At 39.2% G+C, this 24,830-nt stretch overlaps 1 protein-coding gene across 3 annotated transcripts in view; it reads right to left on the reverse strand.

The window, feature by feature from the left end:
- Nucleotides 1–495: 495 nt before the first annotated feature.
- thrab (thyroid hormone receptor alpha b) overlaps nt 496–24,830 on the reverse strand; it is a 168,024-nt gene continuing 143,689 nt past the window's right edge. For all 3 annotated transcript variants that reach the window (XM_082151064.1, XM_082151065.1, XM_082151066.1), the window contains 7 exons: nt 21,781–21,842; nt 19,706–19,806; nt 18,621–18,768; nt 17,761–17,966; nt 14,731–14,877; nt 12,294–12,552; nt 496–11,390 (listed from right to left, as the gene is read on the reverse strand). In XM_082151064.1, coding sequence (XP_082007190.1) covers nt 11,140–11,390; nt 12,294–12,552; nt 14,731–14,877; nt 17,761–17,966; nt 18,621–18,768; nt 19,706–19,806; nt 21,781–21,842 — 1,174 coding nt within the window. In that variant the 3' untranslated portion in view covers nt 496–11,139. The remainder of the gene's footprint in view (nt 11,391–12,293; nt 12,553–14,730; nt 14,878–17,760; nt 17,967–18,620; nt 18,769–19,705; nt 19,807–21,780; nt 21,843–24,830) is intronic.

Genomic DNA, 24,830 nt, shown 5'->3' on the forward strand with positions numbered 1-24,830 from the left:
ATAATTCCACTCTCATAGTGATCTGTCATTACTATCCTTCTATACAGTGAGTTGTCAAGCCTGTTGAACAGAGAGCATAAAATGAAAGTGAGCAGACTTTAAATGAGTCTATGTAAAAATCGGCATCCGCAGAGACTCGATATGGCTACTGGCTCTCTGACAACCCCAGTCACAAGCCAAAACAGTTGCCAAGCCTTTGTGCTGAGGACAAATAATCAGAATTCCCCTTCAACCAAGGGCAGTTACACTCCCTTCGGTCTTGGCACGCGGTGGACATCACAACCCCGGTCCTTGGAGGGATGATCTGTCATGAAGTGCTTTAGGAGTGTTCCAGCTTTTGCTGAGTGATATTAAAATAACCAATAAGTCAGACTAAATTCTTGTAAATCGAAAGCCCTGCACCTGCGACCTTGGACCAACTCCAGTACGGCCAGAACAGGAAATACAGGAGCTACTGTATAGGATAATAGCAAAAACAGACCAGGGAGTCCGGGATGTAAATTGAGTCACATATTTATTACATAAATATATAGTAAAATAGACCAGCGACAATTACCATAAAAATATCTTCCTTTAAAATCCTGACCATAAACAAAGAGTTTGAAAATCACACATTGACATTGACAAACACGCTGATTGTCTGGACCTGTCGAAAACAGCCCACCACAAGAAAACCTGACATCACACCACCCAAAAATCTAGGACTGACAGGTGCAGGGGGAAGGTGGGGTGGTGAATGGGGGGTCGGTGTGAGAGGAGATCACAGTAGATATTCAGAGGTTTTGTGTGTATTTGTGTTGAGATATTCTGAGTTACACGTGTCCATTTGGCCCAGAACTTGCATAAGCTTTCCTGCACCTCCATGCTAGGTGGGAATGAATCATAAAGACTTCCTGAACCTGGTCCAATGAGCTGAAGGTTGAAACATGCTGTGCTAAGACTCTCAGAACTTTATCCGCTCAAATCTGTATTGAGTGCTACTTCACATTTGATACATTTCCTGTACTCCCTTACGTCTTTAGCTGCATGATAACCCCAATAACTGCTCAAGCGATGTGACTATTCCTCAAGGGCCCTGTACAATTACAAGAAAGTGTTGCCCGATAACGCTGCATAGGTTAAACAGACTCCCAGCTTTCTCAGCCAATCATCTGCTACCTGGCCTCTGATTGGTCAGGACACCTGAATGACTGAGGACTCTACTGTTGTGATGTTTCCCAGTTGAGTTTTTGATCACAGTGAAGCTAGGAAATTCGTGAGTCCTAGAATTATTCGCAATAGCCTTGTTGAAGTTACTTTCCCCCCCAAAATCGTTATTTTTCCAGAACCACAAACGCACCATTTGCACAATGTTTCTGTTAACAGTAAACAGTACAATACAAAAGATCTGCATAAACACAGATTTAAATTTGGATTAATTTTTGCAGAAATGACACCTGGTTTGTAGCTTACCAGCAGGCCCACACACAATTATTTATTAAATAATTTGGCGGTTTTCCCCCCACAGAATGAACACAGAAAATTAGCAAATTCCATCTGGGCCTAGATACTGTATAAGGTACATCATCCAAGAGCAGCTGAACATATGGAAACTGTGGCATGTGGCCAGTGGGCCACTGAGACGGAAAACTAGCAAAAGCAATACAAACATGACAGCAAAAACAGACATGCACATGTATGTTAGAGCCCAAAGGGAGTGTTAGTTGGAATAGAGAAAAAGAAAAGACATGGACCCTTTTGTTTGCACCTGGATAACACACTAATTTAGCAGAATGTCCAAATGTCCAGAAACACTGTACTGGAAATATCACGGCAGAGAGCCTTTTATCAGTAAATCTCATTTATGCGTGCAGATTTGAAAATATCCAGTGTGCAAGGAGGGTTATGTCCTGTAAGAACCAGCAGTGGAGAACCTCGCATGAAGTTCAGGAGGAAATAGGGAGGGTCGACTAAAGCACCCTTTGAGGCCTTATAAGCAAACCTGATCAAGCCCGCACTCAAACCACTCAATTTAAAATCTTGCATAAGCGTACACATATCCGTTTTATTGCATAATCATTCTTGTGAGGTCTTTAAAACGAACTTCCTTATGTTTGACAAGATACATTCCTTGCTGTCATGCATAACGTATTTAACTATCTCCAAGAAATGACTCAACAAACCATGTTCTCAAAGCAAAAAAACACCCAAACTGCAAAACTCCAGTGCAAAATGTACTTAGAAAGACATTTGGTTTTATGGGTAAAGATATCTGAGAAATCAAGAAGCATATCACTTCAGCCTTCCCTAACCACTTGAAACAATACGCTGGGCCCTGGGGAAAGGTCTGATTGCAGGTCTGATCTGTGTGCACTCAATAAACGGCCATTTTGACACTTGATATAGTCTCTGGAGCCCTCAAGTGATCTAAATTCACCGCCAAAAGGCTCTCGGAGGCAAATAAAATAAAGAAACAAAGAAAAAAGAAAAAATGTAATCTTGTATAATTCTGCAGACAGTATGTTTTTTGATTTAGGCCTCAAAAGGTGCAAAAAGGCAGGAGAACAGAAATGCAGAGCAGCAAAGCATGAAGCCTCATAATCAAACAGCAAGCCTTAAAGATGTATGAGATTTTGTCTACACCAATCAATACCTACACTAGGTTATAGTCGACTTTGGGAGAGACTATTTAGAGAAAAAGAAAGAAAATGTAATAGGATAGCAGTAATGGGGATGGATAGGACTTGTTTTCAGAAATGTGATCCAATTTTGACCACACTGTACCCAAAACTTAACACATCAGAATTAAATTTTCTGCATGGGGCCAATTAAACTTCACTGCGGTGCTTCTGAAAGCAGCTTGTTAAATAAAAGATATTATAAATTGCTAACAATTTCCTTCAATGCTCCTGCTGATTGACTTATTGCAGTTTTACATTGTTAAAGCTTATAACAAGGACAGGGAGAACTGAGAGCTCATTCAGATTGATTGCAGTATTTGCTGCCTGGGCCGCTGAATGTGGAGAGACTTACTCATAAAAGTTTATAATGGAATAGTCCTGAAATTGACAGGAAAGTGTTAGTGGTTACGTACTCACAAGGTCCGAAATTATATAACATAATATTCTTTTAAAGCTCATTCATGTGCTTGATTGTGGTTTTTGATTTTTTTTCTTTATACTATTTACATCTTTAGAAAAGACTAATCACACAGTCTAGACCGCCTACTTGTAGCCAGGGAATTCTTAGTAATGTTGCAATATTATTTTAACAGCACCATCCAGTCTAATAGTGACTAAAGCGAAGTTGTCCTATAAAGCATTCAGTTCTGTCATGAACTAGAGTGGTTTATGTCTCATCAGGCACATCCTGTAAGAGAAGCTGAATGAAATGAACATGTGGAAGCTTTGGCAGCTGGTCAGTGGAGAGCTGAGAGGAAACAGCACTAACATGACAGCAAAACAGATGTGTGTGTAGGTCTGTTAATGTCGATTGAACTGCGAGAAAGTGAACCCTTCTGTAGAAGACCTCAGCTGTTGGACACATTTTATTTTATGTAAGCCTACATGTCTTGAAAGCAAACCTGAGCATGACTGAACCAAAAGCACCTATTGTGAAACCTGACAAGCGTTGCATAAGAATCCCGAGATACCTTTCTTTGCATAATATTAGCATCACAAATGTTTTTGAGTGATTGGCTAAATACATTTGTGTGCAACTAGTGTGCAAACATTCCTTTCTGTCTCTGCATGTAGTTTTCTCTAATGGCTTGACAGAATCTTCTCTGTACACAATACCAGCAGCCTATTTAATCTGACTAAACAGAAAATGTTGAAACTAAACTGTCATACTCTGAGGCAAAAGGAAACTTGGATGACAGCACTACCATTTTAGACTTGAAAAACTACTTGAAACAACCAAAACCCAGATAAAGATCTGAATGAAATAACTCCATGGGAACTTGTTCATAATTGACATAATGAAATGTACCAGGCACATTTTATAATGTTCTATAAACAGTTTTTTTAAATTGCCAATATATCTCTCCAAATACATTAGAATAAATTTCCAGTTAAGAGTATAATTACATCCTCGCACTCCTTCAGTATGCCAAAAATACCCAAACGTGTGCAATAAAAAAAATATATCTGAAAAACGAATGAATCGGTTGTACATATGCGAGCAAGAGTTAGAGAGCAAAAAATTATAATAGTGGAATAATTAGCAACAGGGAAATCATTATTGATTATATTTAAAGATGGACCTAAAAACAAATTATTGACCTCATTTCCCCGTTTGTAATTATCCACTTCTCCACCTGACACCATATGCTTAGCATGAACTGAAGTTCTTCAAAGAAATATTAGTTGTAAATATTTGCTTTTATATCACATCAAAAGAGCCTTAAAGCGTGTCCAAGTAACAATAGCCAGCAATTCTAGCCACATGGTCACTACAAAAAGCAAAGACACACACACACACACACACACACACACACACACACACACACACACACACACACACACACACACACACACACACACACACACAAACACTCACCCACACCAGCATATTCACAGCACAAAAGCATGCACACAGAAAACACACAATGCATAAGTTCAATCCAACATTGTAGTGTCAGGAGCAAAAAATGATGGTTATTATGTCATTAAACAATTATTTTCCATGTAGTCTTTCATGCATGTGATGAGAAATGTTTTCCCCCGAAAGTGCTGTGATGTTTCACTCCATTAATGTATTGTGTACCTGTAATTTGCTTACATACTTTAAAGGTGCACTTTTATGATTATAAAAACACTTTGAAAAAAATACTGAATGTGAGTCACCTCACAGTCTGCCATATTGAGATCACAGCTACAGTAAATGCTAACCCACCGGTTATCACTCTTAAATACTAGCATGATTTCATCCAAATCACTACACTGTAAAAAATATTTTTTTTATATTGCTTTAACTAATTTTTCTACTTTTTTTTTAATGTTATACAAGATTCAACTCATTTTAAAGTTACAGCTGAATGTAATTTAAGTTGAAATGACTTGAGTTGATTGTACTTAAAAATTTAAGGCAGAAATGTTTCTTTTTTTACAGTGTAGGTGTCAGTGTGAATCCAAAAGGACATTAGCGCTACAGAAATAATAATAATAAAAAATGACTCAGTGCACCTTTAAGTCAGACAGGGTTGACTGGGTCTGGTTCCACTGCATGCTTGTGTATCAAATCTATGGTTTGCAGAAATATGAAGGCTCACTGCTTTTAAAATTTTCTCACCAGGTTTTCATGACCACCTTTTAAGAGCCCCTTTGAAGCAGCCCCAAGATAGAGTGCAGGAGAAATGTGTGTGTATGTGGCAGAGATGAACAATAAAGAGAAGACCACAGGACAAGAACACTGAAAGCACACCTTCAACTCAGAGAGCAAAGAATGATGAGCTAACAAAAGGCATGGCTGGAATTTTTCAACATTTATTTAAAAAAAAAAAAAAGTTCGTTATATTCCTTTTTTTTTGTGTCTTTTTTATTTCATTGATACCTGAGAGAATCCTTCAATAGCTTTCCTTTCCAGTCTCATTTAAAACAGCTGTGGTGTGGACATCATCCCCGCTCTCTGCTCACACTCTCATGGCTGGGTGCATTTCGGAAATAAGCACTTGAACAAACATATGGTCACAATCTAATCAAATCAAGATACTCACATTCAGCTTCAAAAGAAACACAGCAAAACTGAGGGCTTTGACATCACAGTGCTGAGGGCAGCCAATCAAACTCAAATACTCAAAAATAGTGCGCTTTTGATGGGGTTTCGCATAAAGCTGAAGTGTGTGATTTCTGCACAACTACTATAAAAAAAAAAAAAAAGAAACTGCAGGTTTCCAAAACACTCCCCTCTTCTACTATTGGCTTTGTAAAACGTATAGCCCCGCCTCAAACTCACACTATTGGTTGAGCTGTTGCCAGGCTGGTAAAATGTTTTGATAGACCCTCAGAGACAGTGGATGTGTCCCAATTCAAAGGCTACATCCTTCGAAGGCCGTATTCGAAGGCCGATTCGAAGGCCGACCACAGTGCGACAAAGGCTGTCCCAATTCAAAGGCTTCTTTAAATGCGGCCTTGAAATGCATCCTTTGTTTTGCAGGCAATGAAGAATACAACAGATGGATCCTTCGCGCCCTCACGTACCCCAAAATTCATTGCACGCTGGAGACAACAGGATTTTTAAAAGAGAAATTGGCGGATTACACTTTTTTAAGTATTGGGTTGTACTTACTTAAATAATCGAATGTATCTAATGATACAAATGTAAAAAAAATTATAAAAAATAATATATAGATATAATATGTATTCCTATATATATATGTATATAATATAATATAATATAATATAATATAATATAATATATATTCAAATGTTGACATACCTTAGATATAAGATGCGTTTTTTTTATATAGTTTATCCTCTTTATTATGTACATAAATGGACCAAGGTGAACATATTTAGACAGGTTTTGAACCCTATTTTGTTTTTAGGGAGTTGAATATAACTTTTCAAAATGTCCAGTAACATTACTGCCGCTCCTCAACGGCATCTGTCACAGTTGCTAGGCGACAAGTACAGTCCTCTGTTCAATTAAACAACGCTCAGCGGCCTTAGAAGAATGCAGCCTTTGAATTGGAACAGCCAGTGTTTATTCTTTTCGCTGAAATCAGCCGACAAAAATGCATACTTAGTTATTTCTGTGTTAAGTATTTTATATAAATGATATAAAATAAGACCAAGTATTTTAACCAAAAAATTACACTTCAGCTTTACGTCAGTCAGCTAAAGTGTGAATAAAAAGATCATTTCCATTTTGAACGTATGAAATGGCGTTTTGATTTCTAACAGGTAGTAACAATCCACCGAACCATGAGAGCATTTGACGCAAACACATACATAGAAACACAAATGCAGTCTCTCGACAGCGGATGACATCATCGGAGATCAGCGGAAAGTTGAACTAGCGCCCTCATATGTTGGTGAGGTTTGACAAAGCAGGTCTCAGGCAGCAGTTATGGTCTTCCTAGACAAACCGAATGAGGCTCATGCTGTTGCGGTGGGTGGGAGTGTTTAGAAAGAGACATGTTCTCTAATCAGGGCTCACTGACACAGCCATCATGCCATCAGAGGGTTAAGCATTGCATAGACATTCTTACTTCTGGACGTTTTTCATCTTTCTTTGAAGATAACACAAAATTTGGTTTAAAAAAAAGGGGCGAAAATAAAACTACACCACCACCAAAGTGAAACAAAACCAGTATCTACTATTCTCCTCTGAGGAATCTGATTGGCAGTGGCGCGGTTAGTTAAGTGCTTCTAGGTACCAGACCATACCCATCTACGTCTCTACCAGAAATCTGACCTAGCGAACGTACGTCTAGCTATCCTGTCAGAAAGAGCGGTTTGAGTGCGGGGCAGAGGGTTGCGGAGGCACAGGGTTAGATTGTTAATTTTATGGGGCACTTCTTCTTCATACTTGTATTGAACATGCACATTTGCGAGTGCACAAAAGCACACATACAGATGTGTGAAGCATTTACAAAGCTATGCAAGCAGTTTTCCTTTACAAAAACGGTTGGATCAGCCGGTGTTCTGGCCTTGACATCCAGTATGTGGCGGTTGCATATGGTTAACACATAGTGATTTAATCTTTCAATATCTTTTTGTTTTGTATTTACATCCTTGGTTATGGCCAAAAAACTTGTAAAAGTACAAAAAAGAAAAATGAAACAAAACAAAACACAAGTATTGCACCTTGAAGGGCGGGCAATATACGCTCAGTAAGCTGTATGTGTAACATCATTTTGACAGCACTGTCCACTCTTGCTGGTGACCTGAAGTGAGGTTCTAGTTCCCGGGCTCGGTTCCAGCCCAGTCCTGTCAGCTACATTCAATACCATGAAGCACTCTCTGTTGTCGCAGATGCACACGTCTCCCTTTCCAGCCTTTGAGCCACACCGCATCCCATCCCATTCACTCCCATTCCGGCCCGTCGCATCAGCGCAGGCGACGCCAATGCATGCAACTGGTGCAAATCTGAAACAGATGGGCTTTCGAGGCCGAAGGAGGGGGCCGTGTGCTTCCGCGATCACATGAACGCTCAAGCGCACATACACTCCATCGTACAGTTCAACACGTGCACTGGACGCACTTTGACACAAGTGCCACGCAGATAAGCTCTCCTCCCAAGTTCATTTAAGCTTTGTGTTTGTGTGAGGTATGAGTAGATTGTGTTTCAGTTTTTTTTTTTTTTTAAGTTTCTGTTGCATTTCTCATGTTTTTTTTTTCTAAGTCTTCTTTCATAAAAAAACAAAAACAAAATATAAAAAGAAAATATTCCTGTTTCTTGTTGTAAATTCCTCTTGATAAAAAGACGAAGGACAGATACACAGACAAACAGAGCAGTCGACTTATCATAACAAACTATAGTGAGGTGAAAAAAAGAGGTGAAATTCTCTAGTTTACACTGCACGCATGGTCAAAAAGTGACTAGGGCTGTTGTTTTTCTCTCTTACGTAAAGCAGTTAAGAATCGAAAACAACACACACATTTCAGTTCAAAAACAAAAAGAAAGAAACGAACAGCTCAAGCTCCGAGATTTGAACTCTTTGTTCTGGAGTCATCTTTTTATTTGTTTTCTGGGTTTGTAATTATTTTCTTATATCTTTTTTTTCTACCTTTCTCAAATAAAATTAGAAGGTAAAGCAGCATCAAACCCCTGCGCTCACTCAACCAACCAATCGGAACTGCTGCGGCATCACTCGTATTCCAAGAATTCCATTCCGGCCCTTTACGGAATGCTGACAGTTCCTCTTGTTCTGATTGGCTGCCTTCCTTCGCAACCTCCTTAAACAGCGACTCCTCATTCTGGCTCTTTCTTTCTGCTGCTCCCCGTTCACATTCATTCGGTGCTGCCATTCTTTGCATGACTTTGGCCACTCCTTTGTCTCACAAAGGAAAGGCCTGTTTCTGTTGGGTGTTTGTCTCATGCCACTTCTGGCTTTGAGAATGCGGGGACAATGGTCTGTTCGTGAATGTGTAAGTGCTCCGTCAATCGTTACTGAGAAAGAACGAGACCGGGACATTGCTAGACTTAATACTGACTCTGAGGGTGTGCTTAGGAGCACATGGAGGTGTGGCCTCTGTTTGACAGAGAGGTTGAGGGCGTGTCCTCGGAAAACATGCAACTGAGCAGGAGGAGCGGGAGGGCTGGACCCATCATGCCTTAGTGCAAAAACGTAAAAGGTGTCAGGGGTTGAATCGTCTCTGAAGATTTGGCTCTTTCAAAGCTAAGTGCTCTCATTCAACTGCTAGCTTCGCCGCATCCCCTGCCCCACGCTGAAGAAACCAGCTGACCCCTCGCTCCATTTTGCAAATTACTGCTTGGTATTGAAAAGGAAACAGCGATAGACCCATTTGGTTGAAGCCTGGCCACCTCGGGTCCTTCATCTGTAGTTCTTTCCATGGCTCCTCTTCGTAGTCATCGGTGTGTACGGTTTAGTTCGCCGACTGCTGAAAACTAGCTTCCGTTGTGACGGAAATCAAAGTGACACTTGGTCCCACATAAAAAAAAAATGTAATAAAAAAAAAAAAGCCCATTCAGATACATTTTTTTAACGAGGCTACGATGAGGAATGGCAGGCCCTCCTGTCTACAGTGGTATTTCAACATAACTGAGAAGAAAACTGTTTATTTCCTGGCTGTCAGTGTGTGAGAGTACGAGTGTGTGTAGGTGTGTGTAAGTGTGTGTGTGGCTGAGGGTAGCTGCCCTGTGTCCAGAGGTGAGGTAGAAACCTGTCAGCACAGAGGCAGTCATGGAGCCACAGCCAGCCGAAGGTGTGCCCACATTTGAGGTAAAATTAAAACAACACAAGGAAAAAAACATCGACAACAGCCAGTCCGCCATGGGCCGTCAGGAGTGTGCACGAGTGTTCGCACAGACCGGGCAACAGTAGCATCTGAGCGGAACACAGATGGGTTGGACTGAACTCTCAAAGCCCTGCATGGGAGTCCAGAACTACAGCACTGCAGTGCATACAGTAAAATGAGGCATTCGAGTTTTGAGGTGTGTATTTTAGTACGTTTGTGTGTGTATGTGTGCTGGGTCTGGGAGTATGGTAATACTGTCTCCCTCCCGACACCTGTAAAACACAAATCAGCGTGGATCGGAGGTGTAGGGGTGCCTGGATTTCCATCTCTGTGTGACTTTCATGGGACAAAGAGAGGCAAAAGGAGCCCACAAATAAGCCCAGAAAATGGCAAGAACAAAAAAAGTCAGTTCTTGAAAAGTCAGTGAGAGGCACCCCTTGAATGAGCACTCAAATGGCGACAGAGAGCATTTGAACGGCCCGTGTCCTACAGAGAAGGGAGGGGGCATATTCTCAAAGGTCCCAAATCATTTTGAGTAGCTTTATTTAAATATAGCACCTGATTTGGTTTAAAAATGTCCTCCCGCTCCATACACAGGCTCAATATCGAAGAGAATCATGAGGTCTATTAGAGAAGCTCCACATTAGCCCAGAGCTTGGCGCAGCTACGGCGTGTGAACATAAGATACCGGCGGTTAATCTCACAAAAATGCTGAGATTTCGATGACTGAAATCAACTGACCACTTCACGACCTGGTGGAGGAATCTACATGCCAGCTGCCATCCAGTCTTAGCAGAGGGCACCTCCAGTGGTGGCGTGACAGTTGTGCAGTCTCTACGTGTACAGATGCATACAAGCTCATTGAAGAATTTGAGTCGCATAGGTACTGCATCTTATAACACACTTATAAGAGTGTGTGTGTGTGTGTGTTTGTGTGTATAGATATATATTCTGTCTAAGGTGTTGATAAACCAGTATAAGACATCATGCTGAGACAGAAGGGCCACGCATGGGGAGTTTAGGGGATGAGGGAGGGCTGAGTTTTCTGCCGAGAAGCCAAAAAAACCCAAAAAGTTGTTGAATTAACCCCCTCCCCACATGAAAGCCTTTCTGAAGATGACCCCTGCCAATGCAGCTGCTGCTGGTGAGTTTGGTGCATGGAGGGGGGTGAGACAGGGAGAGAAACACGGGTTATGAAACGTTCCTGATTCTCATGCCGCGGCTCGCCAGGACGTCACACGTCCTGATCCTCGAAGACCTCCAGGAAAAGTGGGGGGAAGAGTTCAGTGGGGCATTCCACCTTCATGTGCAGGAAGCGGCTGGCGTGGCAGGCTCCGATCATGCGCAGGTCCGTCACCTTCATCAGCAGCTTGGGCCAGAAATGAGGAATGTTGTGCTTGCGATAGTTGATGTAGTGTTCGAACGCTAGGAGGTACATCTCCTGGCACTTCTCGATCTTCTCCACACACGTCAGGCCTGTTCGATCTGAAGAGACGCAAGGACAATACTCAGTATATGACCAATTTAGCATTGTATCAAAATATTTTATTTAAAAAAAACCCATCTAGTTAGGTTTCATAGACTTTTGAATAGTTCTACCACTACAATATTTACCAAATACCATGTTCCAAAACCTAAAACTATTAACACTATGCTTTCGGTAACTGAAATTAAGCATAAATAATAATAAAAATCGAAATATTAGGTATAAGAAACTTTATACATAAAAAATTATATAAAAAATTATAACAGTATACAAATAGTACTACAATAACACTGCTTACTAGTCAACGTTCTTAAGCATCAAATTCAAAATCCAGATTTTGATTTGAAGTATCTTAAAATTAGCAACACTAAATTTTTATGAGGGAATATTACAATAATCCAATGAAGTACTGTGACTGACAAAAATATATATATAAAAAAAATATATACACATAATATGATGACTGATGAATATTGATTTTGCTAAATATATTTGAAATTATTTTACATTTATTGCAAAATAAAATGAAAGGCTGACACCAAAAAAAAAAAAAAAAAAAAAAAAATTTTTTTTAAATAATAATATGGAGAAAATGAATGAGGTTTTTACTTCCAGAACCCGCCTGTTACAGGTTTGATGAATTCTCTTGAACATGCTTTATCTAAAGGAGAACTGTTAGGGCTCAATCCTTAGCTTTGATCCCTTAGTTCTATTTCGAGTTTCGAGCATGTTCCCATAGAAGACAGCAAGGTAGCGCACTAGCTTCAGAAACAGAGACTAACATTGATCTCAAATCCGTTTGGTTGCTTCTTGCTGCTGATCCAGTTTTGAGATTTCTCTCACAAAGAATAATTTAATAATAATATGAGCAGGATTACTGTAATGAAGGTGTCCTCTCTCACCTGAGCTCATGAGCAGGACGGCCTGCAGCAGGGCCACCTCTGTGTCATCCAGGGTGAACTGAGCCAGACTCTTGCCCAAGTCGAAGATGGCGTCAGACACAACGCCCAGACCTCCATTCTTAAGCTGCTCTCGTTTGACAGCCATCTCCCCGCTCAGGGTCAAGGTCTCGCTTTCTGGGTCGTATCGAACTGCAGCTCGAAGGGACATAATCTCCATACAGCAGCCCTTCAGCAGGATGATCTGATCCTCACAAGGCAGCTACAGAAATTAGAAATCACATGATAATACATAATTACATAACCTAATGGTAACCTAAAACCTACTGTGGCATTGTCCACAGACCTTGAAAAATACTTATTGAATGAATTTCAAATATTGGTATTGAGTCTGTAAATTGATTTAAAAATGAAAACTTGAATTTATTTTCAGTTCACATGAATTTAGATTTTTTTTAAGGGTGGAAAACCCCCAAAATATATGCCAGTATAGGTTTCAGTATTGAGACACATGATACAATATTTAAATTAATTATAAATAATGTAAATAATGAAAAACTATACTTGACAACAAACAATGATTGTGTATTTTAAAGTGGGTGATAAGTTACTTCAAATTACATTTATTTTATTTTATTTAATACTTATTTCATATATTTTATTGAGTTAATAATAAATATTGTGTGTATAATCTTGCAATGATTAAGCTTTTTCAGTTTTTTTCTTTTCTGACTTATTGTATTCGCACAGCACAGAATGCACAGCACAGCAACAGATTAACTTAAATGCATACATTAATGTGTTAACTTTGACAGCCCTTTGACAACTCGCATCTCTCACCCTTAACCAACAAATGATCGATAAAAAATTAGACACTAGAGATCAGCTTTCTGCAGAAAAAGCAGCCAATTATAATTCCTTTGTTGCACACCCTACCGAAGTTAGTGAAAGATAATAATAATAATAATAATAATAATAATAATAATAATAATAATAATAATAACTGAATCGGCTACTGACACGATGCTTTCCGAGTGGACCACAGACAAGCATAGTAGCCTTTGTCTTCGGTTGTGCGCCTAAACGGTCAAATACATGTTCTTCACAAGTAACATTTATATACACTGATATATAAAACATTTCACATCCTTTACAAAAGCAACAAGGTTGTGGGTCGGTGTTATTTTACAGACCGTCTAGGTGTGTATTGTCTGGAAAATACAGGAGGCATAACGCTCAAAGTAGAAAATAGACTGAGAGGTAGTGGATGACAGGAAATTTATTGTGTAGACAATAATAAATATTCTGCCATAAGGGTGCTGTGTAGTCTACTATGCAAGAATGTTCACACTTGCGGTTAAAGGAGAGATGGTGAATGTTAAATATGGAGAGAATGCTACATAGCTACGATGACTGATGTAATGTGGCAATATCACACACACACACACACACACACACACACACACACAACTGTACAATTCATCTAACATGATAGATAGCAAATACATAGAAAATCCACCAATACTGACACATTCCCGATATATATGTTATTGTTTTATCAGCTGAATCATTTGGCAACAGTTACAAATAACCAGAGATGTCCAAAGCCGATCTCAACGGTCAGTATCGGGGCAGATTAAGCATTTTTTTTAACTGATTGGTAACGGCTATCTTAAACTCAATCCCTTATTTTACGTCAGCTGTCGCACAGGTGTCGTGCAGTAGGTGGCGGTATGTACCTATGGATGTGCCAACCGCCATTAAAAGGACAAGAAGTTAAAAAGTGGATGCCTGACACGTGAGAGGTGTGTTCTAGCGCATCACACACGCGATCCAGCTTTCATGTTTAGCAGGTTTGATGCGCACTTTTGTAACGAATCACTCGAGAGTAATTAATTTACTGTTTATTTTTATCTCCCGTTAGACTATCTGAGACATACTGTAACGGATTGCTAAGGGTCGTGTCTGACAGACTGGCATTCTGACGCCGTGAGCTTCATGCTTTCTAACCTTATCTCCACTTTTTTTGCAAGTATTCTGCTTATTGTACATATAAAATTCACTGAATAACTTTAGTAACTTTAATAAAAATCTCTCTATATTAATTCATACAGTGAAGACTACGCAGTGTTTTATTTTTACATTTGATTTATTCAATTTCTGTATAGTATTTGTATAGTGTTTATTTCGTTTGAATTTTTTTTCTATTGTATTTTTCCTATTGTTTGTCATTCTAAGATCAACTATTGATTGTTGATGGTGAAACTGCTCTGAAAGAACAGATTAAGGGGTTGGGTGTCATTTTTTTTTTTTTTTTTATGACGCACTGACAGGGTCACCTTAAAAGTTTTGCTTAGGGCCCCCAGAAGTCTAGGACCGGCACTGACAAAAACACTTCAAACAGTTGTATAATAAAAACAAAACCTAACAGCACTCTCACCTCTGAAAACATGGGCAGTTTTTTGGCAAAGTCAACAACACGTGTGATGGCTGGGGTGATGATCTTGGTAAACTCGCTGAAGGCCTCCAAATCCACTTTGTCACCATCTGATGTGGGAACCACCGGAGACTGTCCGATGTCCTCCGGCTGCAGACACAGATAGATCCACAGAGGGTTAACTTTTTCCATTGAAGAATAAATGAATGAATATACAGATAGACAGTAAGAGATGCATGTGCAGGCTCTGGCTTTGCAGTTATGTAGCCTGATAGCCTTGGAAAACCACAGCGTTTAGTATCCTCAGGGTGGACTAGAGGTCAGCCATGTAAAAACTCTGGACAAACAGCCAAGTAGCCCTGGCATCTGGATCAACATTCTATGTACACAGTGAGAGGTGTGTTACTTGAGTCAGAATAGAGGTAATTATAAGTACTCAAGAGACAGAGCTGCAATTACAGCATTACATGTTGGCAGTTGTAGATATATTTTTTGAATGCGAGACACGGCTATGATTCATGGACTGCATTCAATACCACTGACATGTAAGAATAACAAGTGAATAGATTTTCAGGAATAAAATAAGTGATAGAGAAAGCAAAAAAGGGGTTAAAAAGGGAAGTTATCAAATCAAACAGTATATAAAATTGTAATTGTATAATATAATATGTTAGAAATATATATATTTATTTCTAAAGCAATATACTAATACTTTTACTCGCACGGTTGCATTCAATTCATCAAAAGTGACAGTAAAGATATTCATAGTGTAAAAATATATATATTCATAAATAATAATAATAATAATTCAAGGGAAAAAATTGTATCATGGTTTCCACAAAAATATTAAGTAGCACAACTGTTCTCAACAACATTGATAATAATAATAATAAATGCTTGTTAAGCCCCAAATCAGCATATTAGAATGAATTCTAAAAGATTATGTGAAACTGAAGACTAGAATAATAATGCTGAAAACTCAGCTTTGCACAGGAATAAATTAAATTTAGAAACTAATAAAATAGAAAAGAGTGCATATAATTACTGTTTTACTGTATTTCTGATCAAATAAATGCAGCCTTGCAAATATATAGTAATTATCCAAATGTTAAAAAAGACCTAATTAATATTCATGCCATTTTGTGATGCCCATAAAAACCTGAACACTAAAATGTAAAAAACATGTCCGTGTGGTGGTCTTGCGGCGCGACTGTCCTAAAGACCTCAAACTGTGCAATCACATTGATTTCTTTGTTTCTGATAAAGCAAACAGACCGAAATAAACAAAGACACTGAAATCAAGACAAGACTGCAGAAAAAAAGCGCAGTGCTGGCCTACACACAAACACTATTTTGTTTCATTGTGAGGTTGTGAGAGCAAAAAAGTCTCAGGACACTACTATGACAGACAAGCTGTTTGAATAATTACTCGTATTAATATTACTGTTTATTAGCGCTAAAGCTGCTAGGAAGCCTTCATGTGACATACAGATCAGAAACTACAGCACAGACCACACAGAGAGGCTAAGTCTAGAAAGTAAATAAATGCAAAAGAATCTGTTCAGTGATTCAGAATGTGCCTCTGAGGAACTTCTGCTGCCGCTTAAGATTTGTGTGTTTGTGTTTACGCTGTCTCAGATGGACGGGACTGTTTTAACTGTGCCGCACTGGTGTATTTGTTTAAGTTTTAACAAACATGAGCGCCAAAGTTTGTGTGTGTCTCATCTTCCAGGAGGTGGGGGTAGCGCAGGCCCTGGATACGTCCCAAACGCTTGTAAGACCCCAGTGTAAACTATCCCCTCTGCTGGTCCACCCTGGCCTTCTCACTGCTGAGAACTTGGCACTGCGCTTTCTCACTACAGAGATCTTAAGACAGCCCAGTTGGACTACCGACAGGACGGAGTGAGTGTTCCCATGGAGAAAGAGAGTGCAGTTTATCGGGGTCATTCGGGGTCTCGGCCTTGCACTGTTATTGGAGGCATTTCTTGGTAGTAAAGGTTATCCAGGCTGAATTCTTTATGAGCCGTTTTACAGGAGTTCTCAGCCGGCCCGGGGAAGTGGTTTCTCTGTCCCCTGTGGATGATCGTAACAGGGTCTAGTACAAGCCGAATGTTTAGATTGGTGTGCGTCAGGGCTTTGATAGCGCTCTTAACAGCTGGGAGTTCGGTGGGCTGAGAAAACCTACTTTGGTTCTATGATGGAGAGTCTCCAAATCACTCCTTCTCCTAGTAAGACATGTTAAGATACCATGTTTAAGCGAGCCTATTTTAAAGAATGTTTGAAGAACTGTTTTTGTCCATACAATTAAAGTCAATGGCATCCAAAACATTGTTATGGACACAAAACACAGAGAGAGAGAAAAGTCATAAAGCTTTGGAATGACATGAGCTGAGTAAATGACTCTCTTTTCATTCTCTTTAAGATCGACTTGTCTTTCAGGAAAGATAACCCACTAGATGTTTGGTAGGCAGCCCATTGCACTTTGAGACATATTCTGTGTCCCTCACCTAAACTTCCTTTCCATTTTCTCTTCCTTTATCCTGCCACCTTTCACAGTAGGTAGTATATTGTCTGAGAGAATGAGCGATAAATACCATCTAAACTCTTTCCTTCCTCTTTCCTTCCTTCTTCATAAACGGAGACGCTTTTACAAAGGCTCTTCATGGTTACATTCCAGTTATACCTGTCAGTTGTTTTAGCGCTCGCTGTCGCCTGGTCACAACTGATATTTGCAGACTGGTATTGTCACTCATTAAATTGATTAGCAAGCAGTGTAAACAAATGCAAATCTGCACTGACAGATAAGGACCGATAAGAGATTTGCATGTTCTGGTGTTGATTTGGTCAAACGTTTAATAGACACAGGCGAATCGTTGTCATTTACAGTAGGAATGAGATCGTGTGGGTGTTTGAATTGAGATTGCGGTCTTTTAACGATTAACGATGCAGCTCTAATATTAGTTACAGTTTAGTTAACAATAACAACCCTGTTTTACAAACAAAACTGACCTGACACACAAGGAGCTTGCTTACCAGGAACTTGCGTTTCTGTTTCCAGTGAGAGCCCTGTGCATTGGTGTGGCGGTGAGCTTCTGTCACCATACGGATCAGTTCCCACTCTGAGCTGGTGGGTTCTGGACGATTCTGTAGGGTCTTGACCATCTCCTCCTTCTTCCGCTTCTCACGGTTCTCCTCAATCAAGCGTCGTTTCGCAACCCGTTTGGAGTCGTCCAGAACCACTACACCAAAGAGAAAAATGGGTTAATTCTCCCACTCTCATGATGCATAGAACACTGTACAATGCATACACTATGCAATTAAGTTATGGTCGAGTTGCTTTTCCAGTAAATCTTTCATTTTAAGGATGTTCAGTCACTTTTCCTGGAAAACAAAAGTAATGATTTTGCAGTGCAGAATGGCAGTGACAGAACGAGTAAGAGCATCAGGGAGGGATCAAAGTAGAACAAGAAACATCCATAAAACATTATTAGAGTAGAAAGAGAGAGGGAGTGACAGAGGAAGAAGAAATGTGGTCTGGGCTGAACATGTGTTGTACATATGCGAGATGTATAGACATACATAAGGGGAACCCCAGACTGAGCATTTCAGTTTGCATAGGATTAATGTACCTTTGCTGTCAGCATGCATTTGTGTATGGAAGGAGTAGGGCTCCTAGATCCAATACAGTGTGGTCCAAATGTCTGATGTAGAATTATTTTCCTTATTTAAAAATTTTTCACAACAAATTCTATTAACTTAGAACAACTAAGAGATAGAAGAAAACTTCTGATGCCATGTACTGACTCGTGTTTTTTATTTTATTTGTCTGTGTGTGTCTTTTGCATGTTCAATGATTTTGTATGTTATTTGCATGAGTGTGTGAGGTCACTCACGATCCATGGCCATGCCCACGGCGATGCATTTCTTAAAGCGGCAAAGCTGGCACTGGTTGCGGGTGATTTTGTCGATAATGCAGCAGCCATCGTATTTACAGGAGTAAGAGGGGTGGAGGTTCTTCTGGATGGTGCGCCTGAAGAATCCCTGGGAGTGAGTTGGATAAAGAGATTATTCAGAGGCGGGGGGTCAGACATTTGTGCGTTATCTGTCACATATGGAGCAGGTGGATACAAAGAGGCTTTTTGTTTCGTTTTGCTGAAAAAAATATCTAAATATCCTTTTGAGAAGCAAAAATGTGAATGAGAATAAAACATGTTTTCATAGAATATATGAATTTAGTTGAAAATATGAAAGAGAACATATGTATCTTGTTTTAAGAAGCCTAATGGATGAGTAGATGAATGCTTAAAATAAGCAAACAAAAACTATTTGCCAATGATATCTTACCAACTCTTATATCTTAACGATATCTTCTGCAATGTTGTCTTGTTTTCTGTAGGGTTGCCAAAAAGCTAAAATTTCAGTAGTCAATAAAAATTTGTCTTAATACCAAATTTTATAGAACAGAAAAAACAATTAAGCTCTTGAACACATTCCCTTATTTAGGGAAACCCTTACAAAAACCCCAAAAATAAAAATTTAATTAAATAAAATATAAAATTAAATAACTGCACAGAGCACGTGCAAGTTGCTGACATCCCTAATTTGATAGATGTTTAGCTAATGTCTTTTTTTGCAGTAAGGGGATATACAAGCTCTAAGAGCTCTTCAAATCAGACTGTTTAGACAGGAGTCACAAAGACTTGCACAGCACAGTTGTCACTCACAATTCTCTCCCTTCACATACAGAGAGACAGTAGTGGATAAGATGGTTGACAGGGTTTTTTTAGGCTAGACAGGTTTGATAGTGATAGGAGTCTAAGTTTCACAAATGACAACAGGGTGTATTGTTGAAAAGATGGGACCAGCTTCACACCATGACTATACGTGAAGTGACAGTCTAGTCTGTATAAATATATGTAGGGCTGAGGTGTCTGTTAACAGATGTCACTGTGCACAAGTGTTCGCAGAGAAGTCCTACCTTACAGCCCTCACAGGTGATGCAGCGGTAGTGGTAGCCTGTAGCTTTGTCTCCACACACCACGCATGGCTCATCCTTCTCCAGATAGCTGGGGATGTACCCTGCCATACAAAATAAAGAAATAAATATATAAAAAACAACTCTTAACTGCTAACTGATAGCAACTACCAACAAACAAGTACAAACACCAGCACATCAACACCACAAAGCCCATACTGTGGGAAACCAGAAGTCAGAAACATTTATCTCAATATATATACATACATTATACATACATACATACATAAATAGTTTATGACACGTTTGCACATTGCTTTAACTCATCAAAATAAGCTATTTTTAACCTTTTGTATAAGTCATACAAGAATCAACAAATTTTTAAGTCGATTTAAAGTAATTTAAGTTGAAACGACTTAAACATTCAAGTTGATTGTACTTAATTTAAGTAAGCAACAGTGTAGTAATCAGTGAAGTCATCTTTTTTTTTTTTTTCACAGTGTAGTAATCTTAGTCCAACCAATGGTGTCAGTTTGGGGGTGGGAACTGGAAACTGTTAGGAAAATATTTCAAATTCAGATTTCGTTTGTAGCTGCGTTACTGCAGAAATGACAAACTTCAGCCTTATCTGAGTATCTATTTAAGGCCTAGTCTAGTTAACATGATTGATGAAAGGCCTGAAGAGCCCTGAGTGTCACTTGACAGCAATAAAGATCTGCCAGTGTTTCTGGCAGGAAAACCAATCTCTTGCCTTATGCTTAGTCAACTGCCAGAGCCTCTCAGCAAATTTGTGAAGGCTTTCATGAATATGAAACAGGTTATTATTTGAGAAACATGCTATAGCTTACAGTAAAGGGGAAAAGTCAACTGGCCACTATTACACTAAATACAAAGCTGAAAAATATACACTACCATTCAAAAGTTTGGGGTTAATCTAAAATACAGTAAAACAGTAAAATTGTGAAATATTATTACAGTTGAAAATAACTGCTTTCTACTTATGCTCTAGAAATCATTCCAAAATGTTTATTGGGTGCTCAAGTATCATTTCTTATTATTATCAATTTTGAAAACAGCTGTGTTGTGTAATATTTTTGTAGAAACCTTAATACTTTTTTCAGGATTTTGAAACATTATAATTGTCTTTACAGAAACTTTTGATAAATTAAAAGCATCTTTGCTGAATAAAAGTATTGATAAAAAACAACTGACACCAAACTTCTGAACAGGAGTGTATAAACAGCTAAAAGAAGATGCAAAATAATAATACAAATAACTATTATCATATGTATTATCAACAAATTTTTCCATGTTTTTACAAAGGTGAAGAGCTTTTTTCCCCAGATACACCATTCTTAAAACTAAAATAGGTGAAAAGAGAATGACATTTTTTAACTTCTTTCATTAACATTTACAAACATCACCAGCAGGTGGTGCAAAGATGGGGGTAAATAAAAATGCAGACTCATGTAAAATATGGCATATTTATTGGGATTTATTTTTTTTTGACTTCTTTTTTTTTTAAATGTATTCTTTGCACAAAATAAAACACCAGATCATTTTGGAATTGTAAATATGATCACACTGCTCTAGCGTCTTTCTTCCTAAGCACACGTGACACCACCAGCATTAGAAAACTACAAGGTTAGAGATTGAAGAGGATGTTGGGATAAATCTGGCTTGCTTTATTTGGCTACTGTGGGCATGAGCGTGAATAAGGCAGGACCAACTTTATTGAACTTCCTAAACTGAACAGCTACTCCATACACAAACCAATACAAAGCCAATCCTTACATAGCCCATTAGCGTGGGATAAGGATTGCTTTAACATGAGTTATAATGTCCTGAAGGAGTATCACCAGAACATCACATAACAACAAGTCTATTGAGCTGAACTGATGCTGGAGTTGATGCAAGAAGGATCACGGGGCAACTGAAAACCCTTCTCTCCCTCAGGGTTTCTTGAGTGTTTCTCAGAAATGTGGAGTCAGTGATGTATTCTGGGAGGAATGAGGAGGGGAAAAGATACTGCTGCAGCTCTAGGCAAGAGCATCAGTGTCTTATGTGAGACATCTTACCAGACATGCTCTTCACCGAACACTGGCTGTTCTTTCTCTTCCTTTTCGGGCCATCGAGCCACCTGGAAAAAAAAAGAGAGAGAGAGAGAGTATTAGTACATGCCACAAAGTTGGCATATGGGAAGTCTTTGCTCTGATTTGATGGCTGCAATTCCCTGTGGTATCACTTTATATTTTTAACTAGCACACTTTCAGCTCCAAGTGCTCCAACAACATGACAACCCTGTCATTTTGATTTGAGAGTGTGGATCAAAATAAAAGAAGACTGCAGATACAGACAACCGTCAGAGCTATGGTGCACGTGTTCCTGACGACTATATGACGAGACCAAGCACACTCCCCTTCTCTCCTCCCAGAAACGTTCCTTTATGTGTTATTTAAACATATTTACTAAAAATGATAAAAGCCCAAAACACAAAATAATAATCAAAACAAAACAGTAATGTAGCATACAACAACAAAGCAACCGGAAGCTGACGATTCACAATAATATATATATATATATATATTAAATGTTCTTATATAAAGAGTTTTCCCCCCTAATACTACAAAGTTAAAGGTGAAGCCTGCTACAGTAGCCACGGCCCAAACTCTCACTATAGGTTGAGCTGGAAAGAGATTAGCTGCTTGTATGAAGGATCCATACTCCCAGACTCCTTCTGATGTCACATCAGCCATGTCCATATCTGACCTATTGACCATGTCTGGCCAAAGGGTCCTTAAAAGGTTTTATACTACATAATCCTTCTGATGTTAAATCAGACAGACAGTAGTCCATGTTTGACCCACTGAACATATTTCTGGCCAATTAGTCCTTTAACAGTAACTAAACTGTAAAAGAGTTACTAAACATATTTCAGACTAAAGAGGACTCGACTTTGAACTTTCTATACATATTGACTCCTTTTGATGTTAAATCAGCCATTCAGAAGTCCATATTTGACCTACTGAATATATTTCTGGCCAAAGAGTCCCCAATATTGAACTTCCTATACATTCTCATTGAGTTCTGGTGAGAGTCCTCGATCATGAACTTTCTATAAATTCTCAATGACTCTTTCTTATGTTACATCAGCCAAGCAGTAGGCCACATCTGACCTATTGAACATATTTTTGGCCAAAGTGTCCTCTAACATTAACTTTCTATACATACTCATTGACTCCTTTTGATGTTTGATCCTTGATTGATATGAAGATTCTGAGCGGACAATTCTCAGTGTTTTGATGCTCACTGGGAGGCTCAATGTCTACACTTCTGGGGAAGATAAACCCATGAATCATGGAATACTAATATTAGTCAGTGGACAATAAGCTGGGTACACAGAAAATGTATTTTTACATGAAAAAAATCTTACAGACTTCACATTTAAAGCTGCCGTCTGCAACATTTTTTTTGATCATATTCAGTGTAATCGACACTATAATCCGACAGAACAACATAAATAAGGTGGTTTTAGAAAAAAACCCGAGCTTCTAACTCCACCTGGAGCGTGTTATTTGTTTTGCAAAAATCCAGCGCTCCCGCTTCATCAGGTCCAATCAGCGCAGGGGGGTGTGAGATCTGACTGTCAATCACAGGTCGTGCACACGCCACAGATCCCCCCTCACTCGCGCACGTTAATATCACATGCACACGCCACGCCTGAAGTTCGCCTGGAGATTGCATGAAGCGTGATGGCGGAGAGAAAATCTACTAACAAGCTTCCAATTCCTTGGTTATTGCTATCTATGGATAGATTAGCCAGGGCAGCCTACCTCCGAGTCCATGGTGTTGATAGATGCTGAAGAGACGGACGCGTTCACAGAAAATCAGGTACACACGCACAGTGACGCACTGACGAGCACGACCTCGATGGGAGGGTGCTCGCTGGTAGTGGGGAGGGGCATGAGAGTTGTAAACATTCAAAATTTTGGCTAATCGACCCAATCTGCCAGACTTGCCGACGGCAGCTTTAAATCATTATAACACATTTTTACATGTGTTACATGTACACATTTTTGAGTGAACTATACCTTTTATTTAAAAAAACAAAAACAATCTTACAATACTACCAATAATGAAACAAAACAAAACTAAACTAAAACAAAACTAAAACTAAAACTAAACGAGACCAGTTTTGCCACACCAACAAGAACATCAGGTGATCCAGCAGTAGGAACACCCATTACGACTAAAGAGGCATGTACACTGACAGCACTAAAATGACTGAACATCATTAATTATCAATGAGAGCTGGCGATTTCCAGAGTCATGAGATACTGAGACAGTCGCTGATGTAACAAAACAGAGCAGGGCAAATGAGCAGTGACGCAATGCGGCGACTACCAATGAGAATGCAGACAGTGATCTGCATGATACAGCTGGACATCATGGCTTAACAATAGCTGCTCCGCGACCTCCAGCGACATATAAGTGTAAACGCCACAGTTTCCCGGTACATCGAGTCTGTCTGTGATTAAAGGGATGGAGTGGCTCAGCTCTACGCTGGGAGAAAGAGAGCAGTTATGTAACCAAGTGCCCAAATAATGCAGGCAAATCTGTTAGAATTCGGTGCTAGTCTCTCAACACCCTTTCAACGCCTCTTCCACCCTTTGCCTCTGCTAACGCTAATGCTAGCCTCTATAAATAAACATCAAAAAGAGTTTGATTTCTACAGGGAGAGTAGTTTTAAAACTCCACAAGATACTAATATGAGTTTATACGCATGATCACAAGCTTGATTTAGAGGGGGGGAAAGCACCTTGAATGCACAAATCCGTCAAAGGCACGACATATGATTTTAAACATTAAAAGCTGTAGGGTTTAAAATCTTTCCCATTACATAAAAACTTATATTACCCTTACAAAAATACAGTGGTGGGACAGTATCAGATAATACAGTAATAATATAGAATTTTGATCCATAGCCTACTATACTAGTAAACGAGCAACATGTTCATGTACTATGGTATTTACGTGGTATTGTTTGTAAGGCAGGGGTTTTCACAGATTTTGGCGCCACTGCCCCCGAAATATGATCATCCTTCTGCGAGGGACCCATTTCCTAACT

Source organism: Leuciscus leuciscus, assembly GCF_965113295.1.
Source record: "Leuciscus leuciscus genome assembly, chromosome: 21".
Classification (NCBI taxonomy): Eukaryota; Metazoa; Chordata; class Actinopteri; order Cypriniformes; family Leuciscidae; genus Leuciscus; species Leuciscus leuciscus.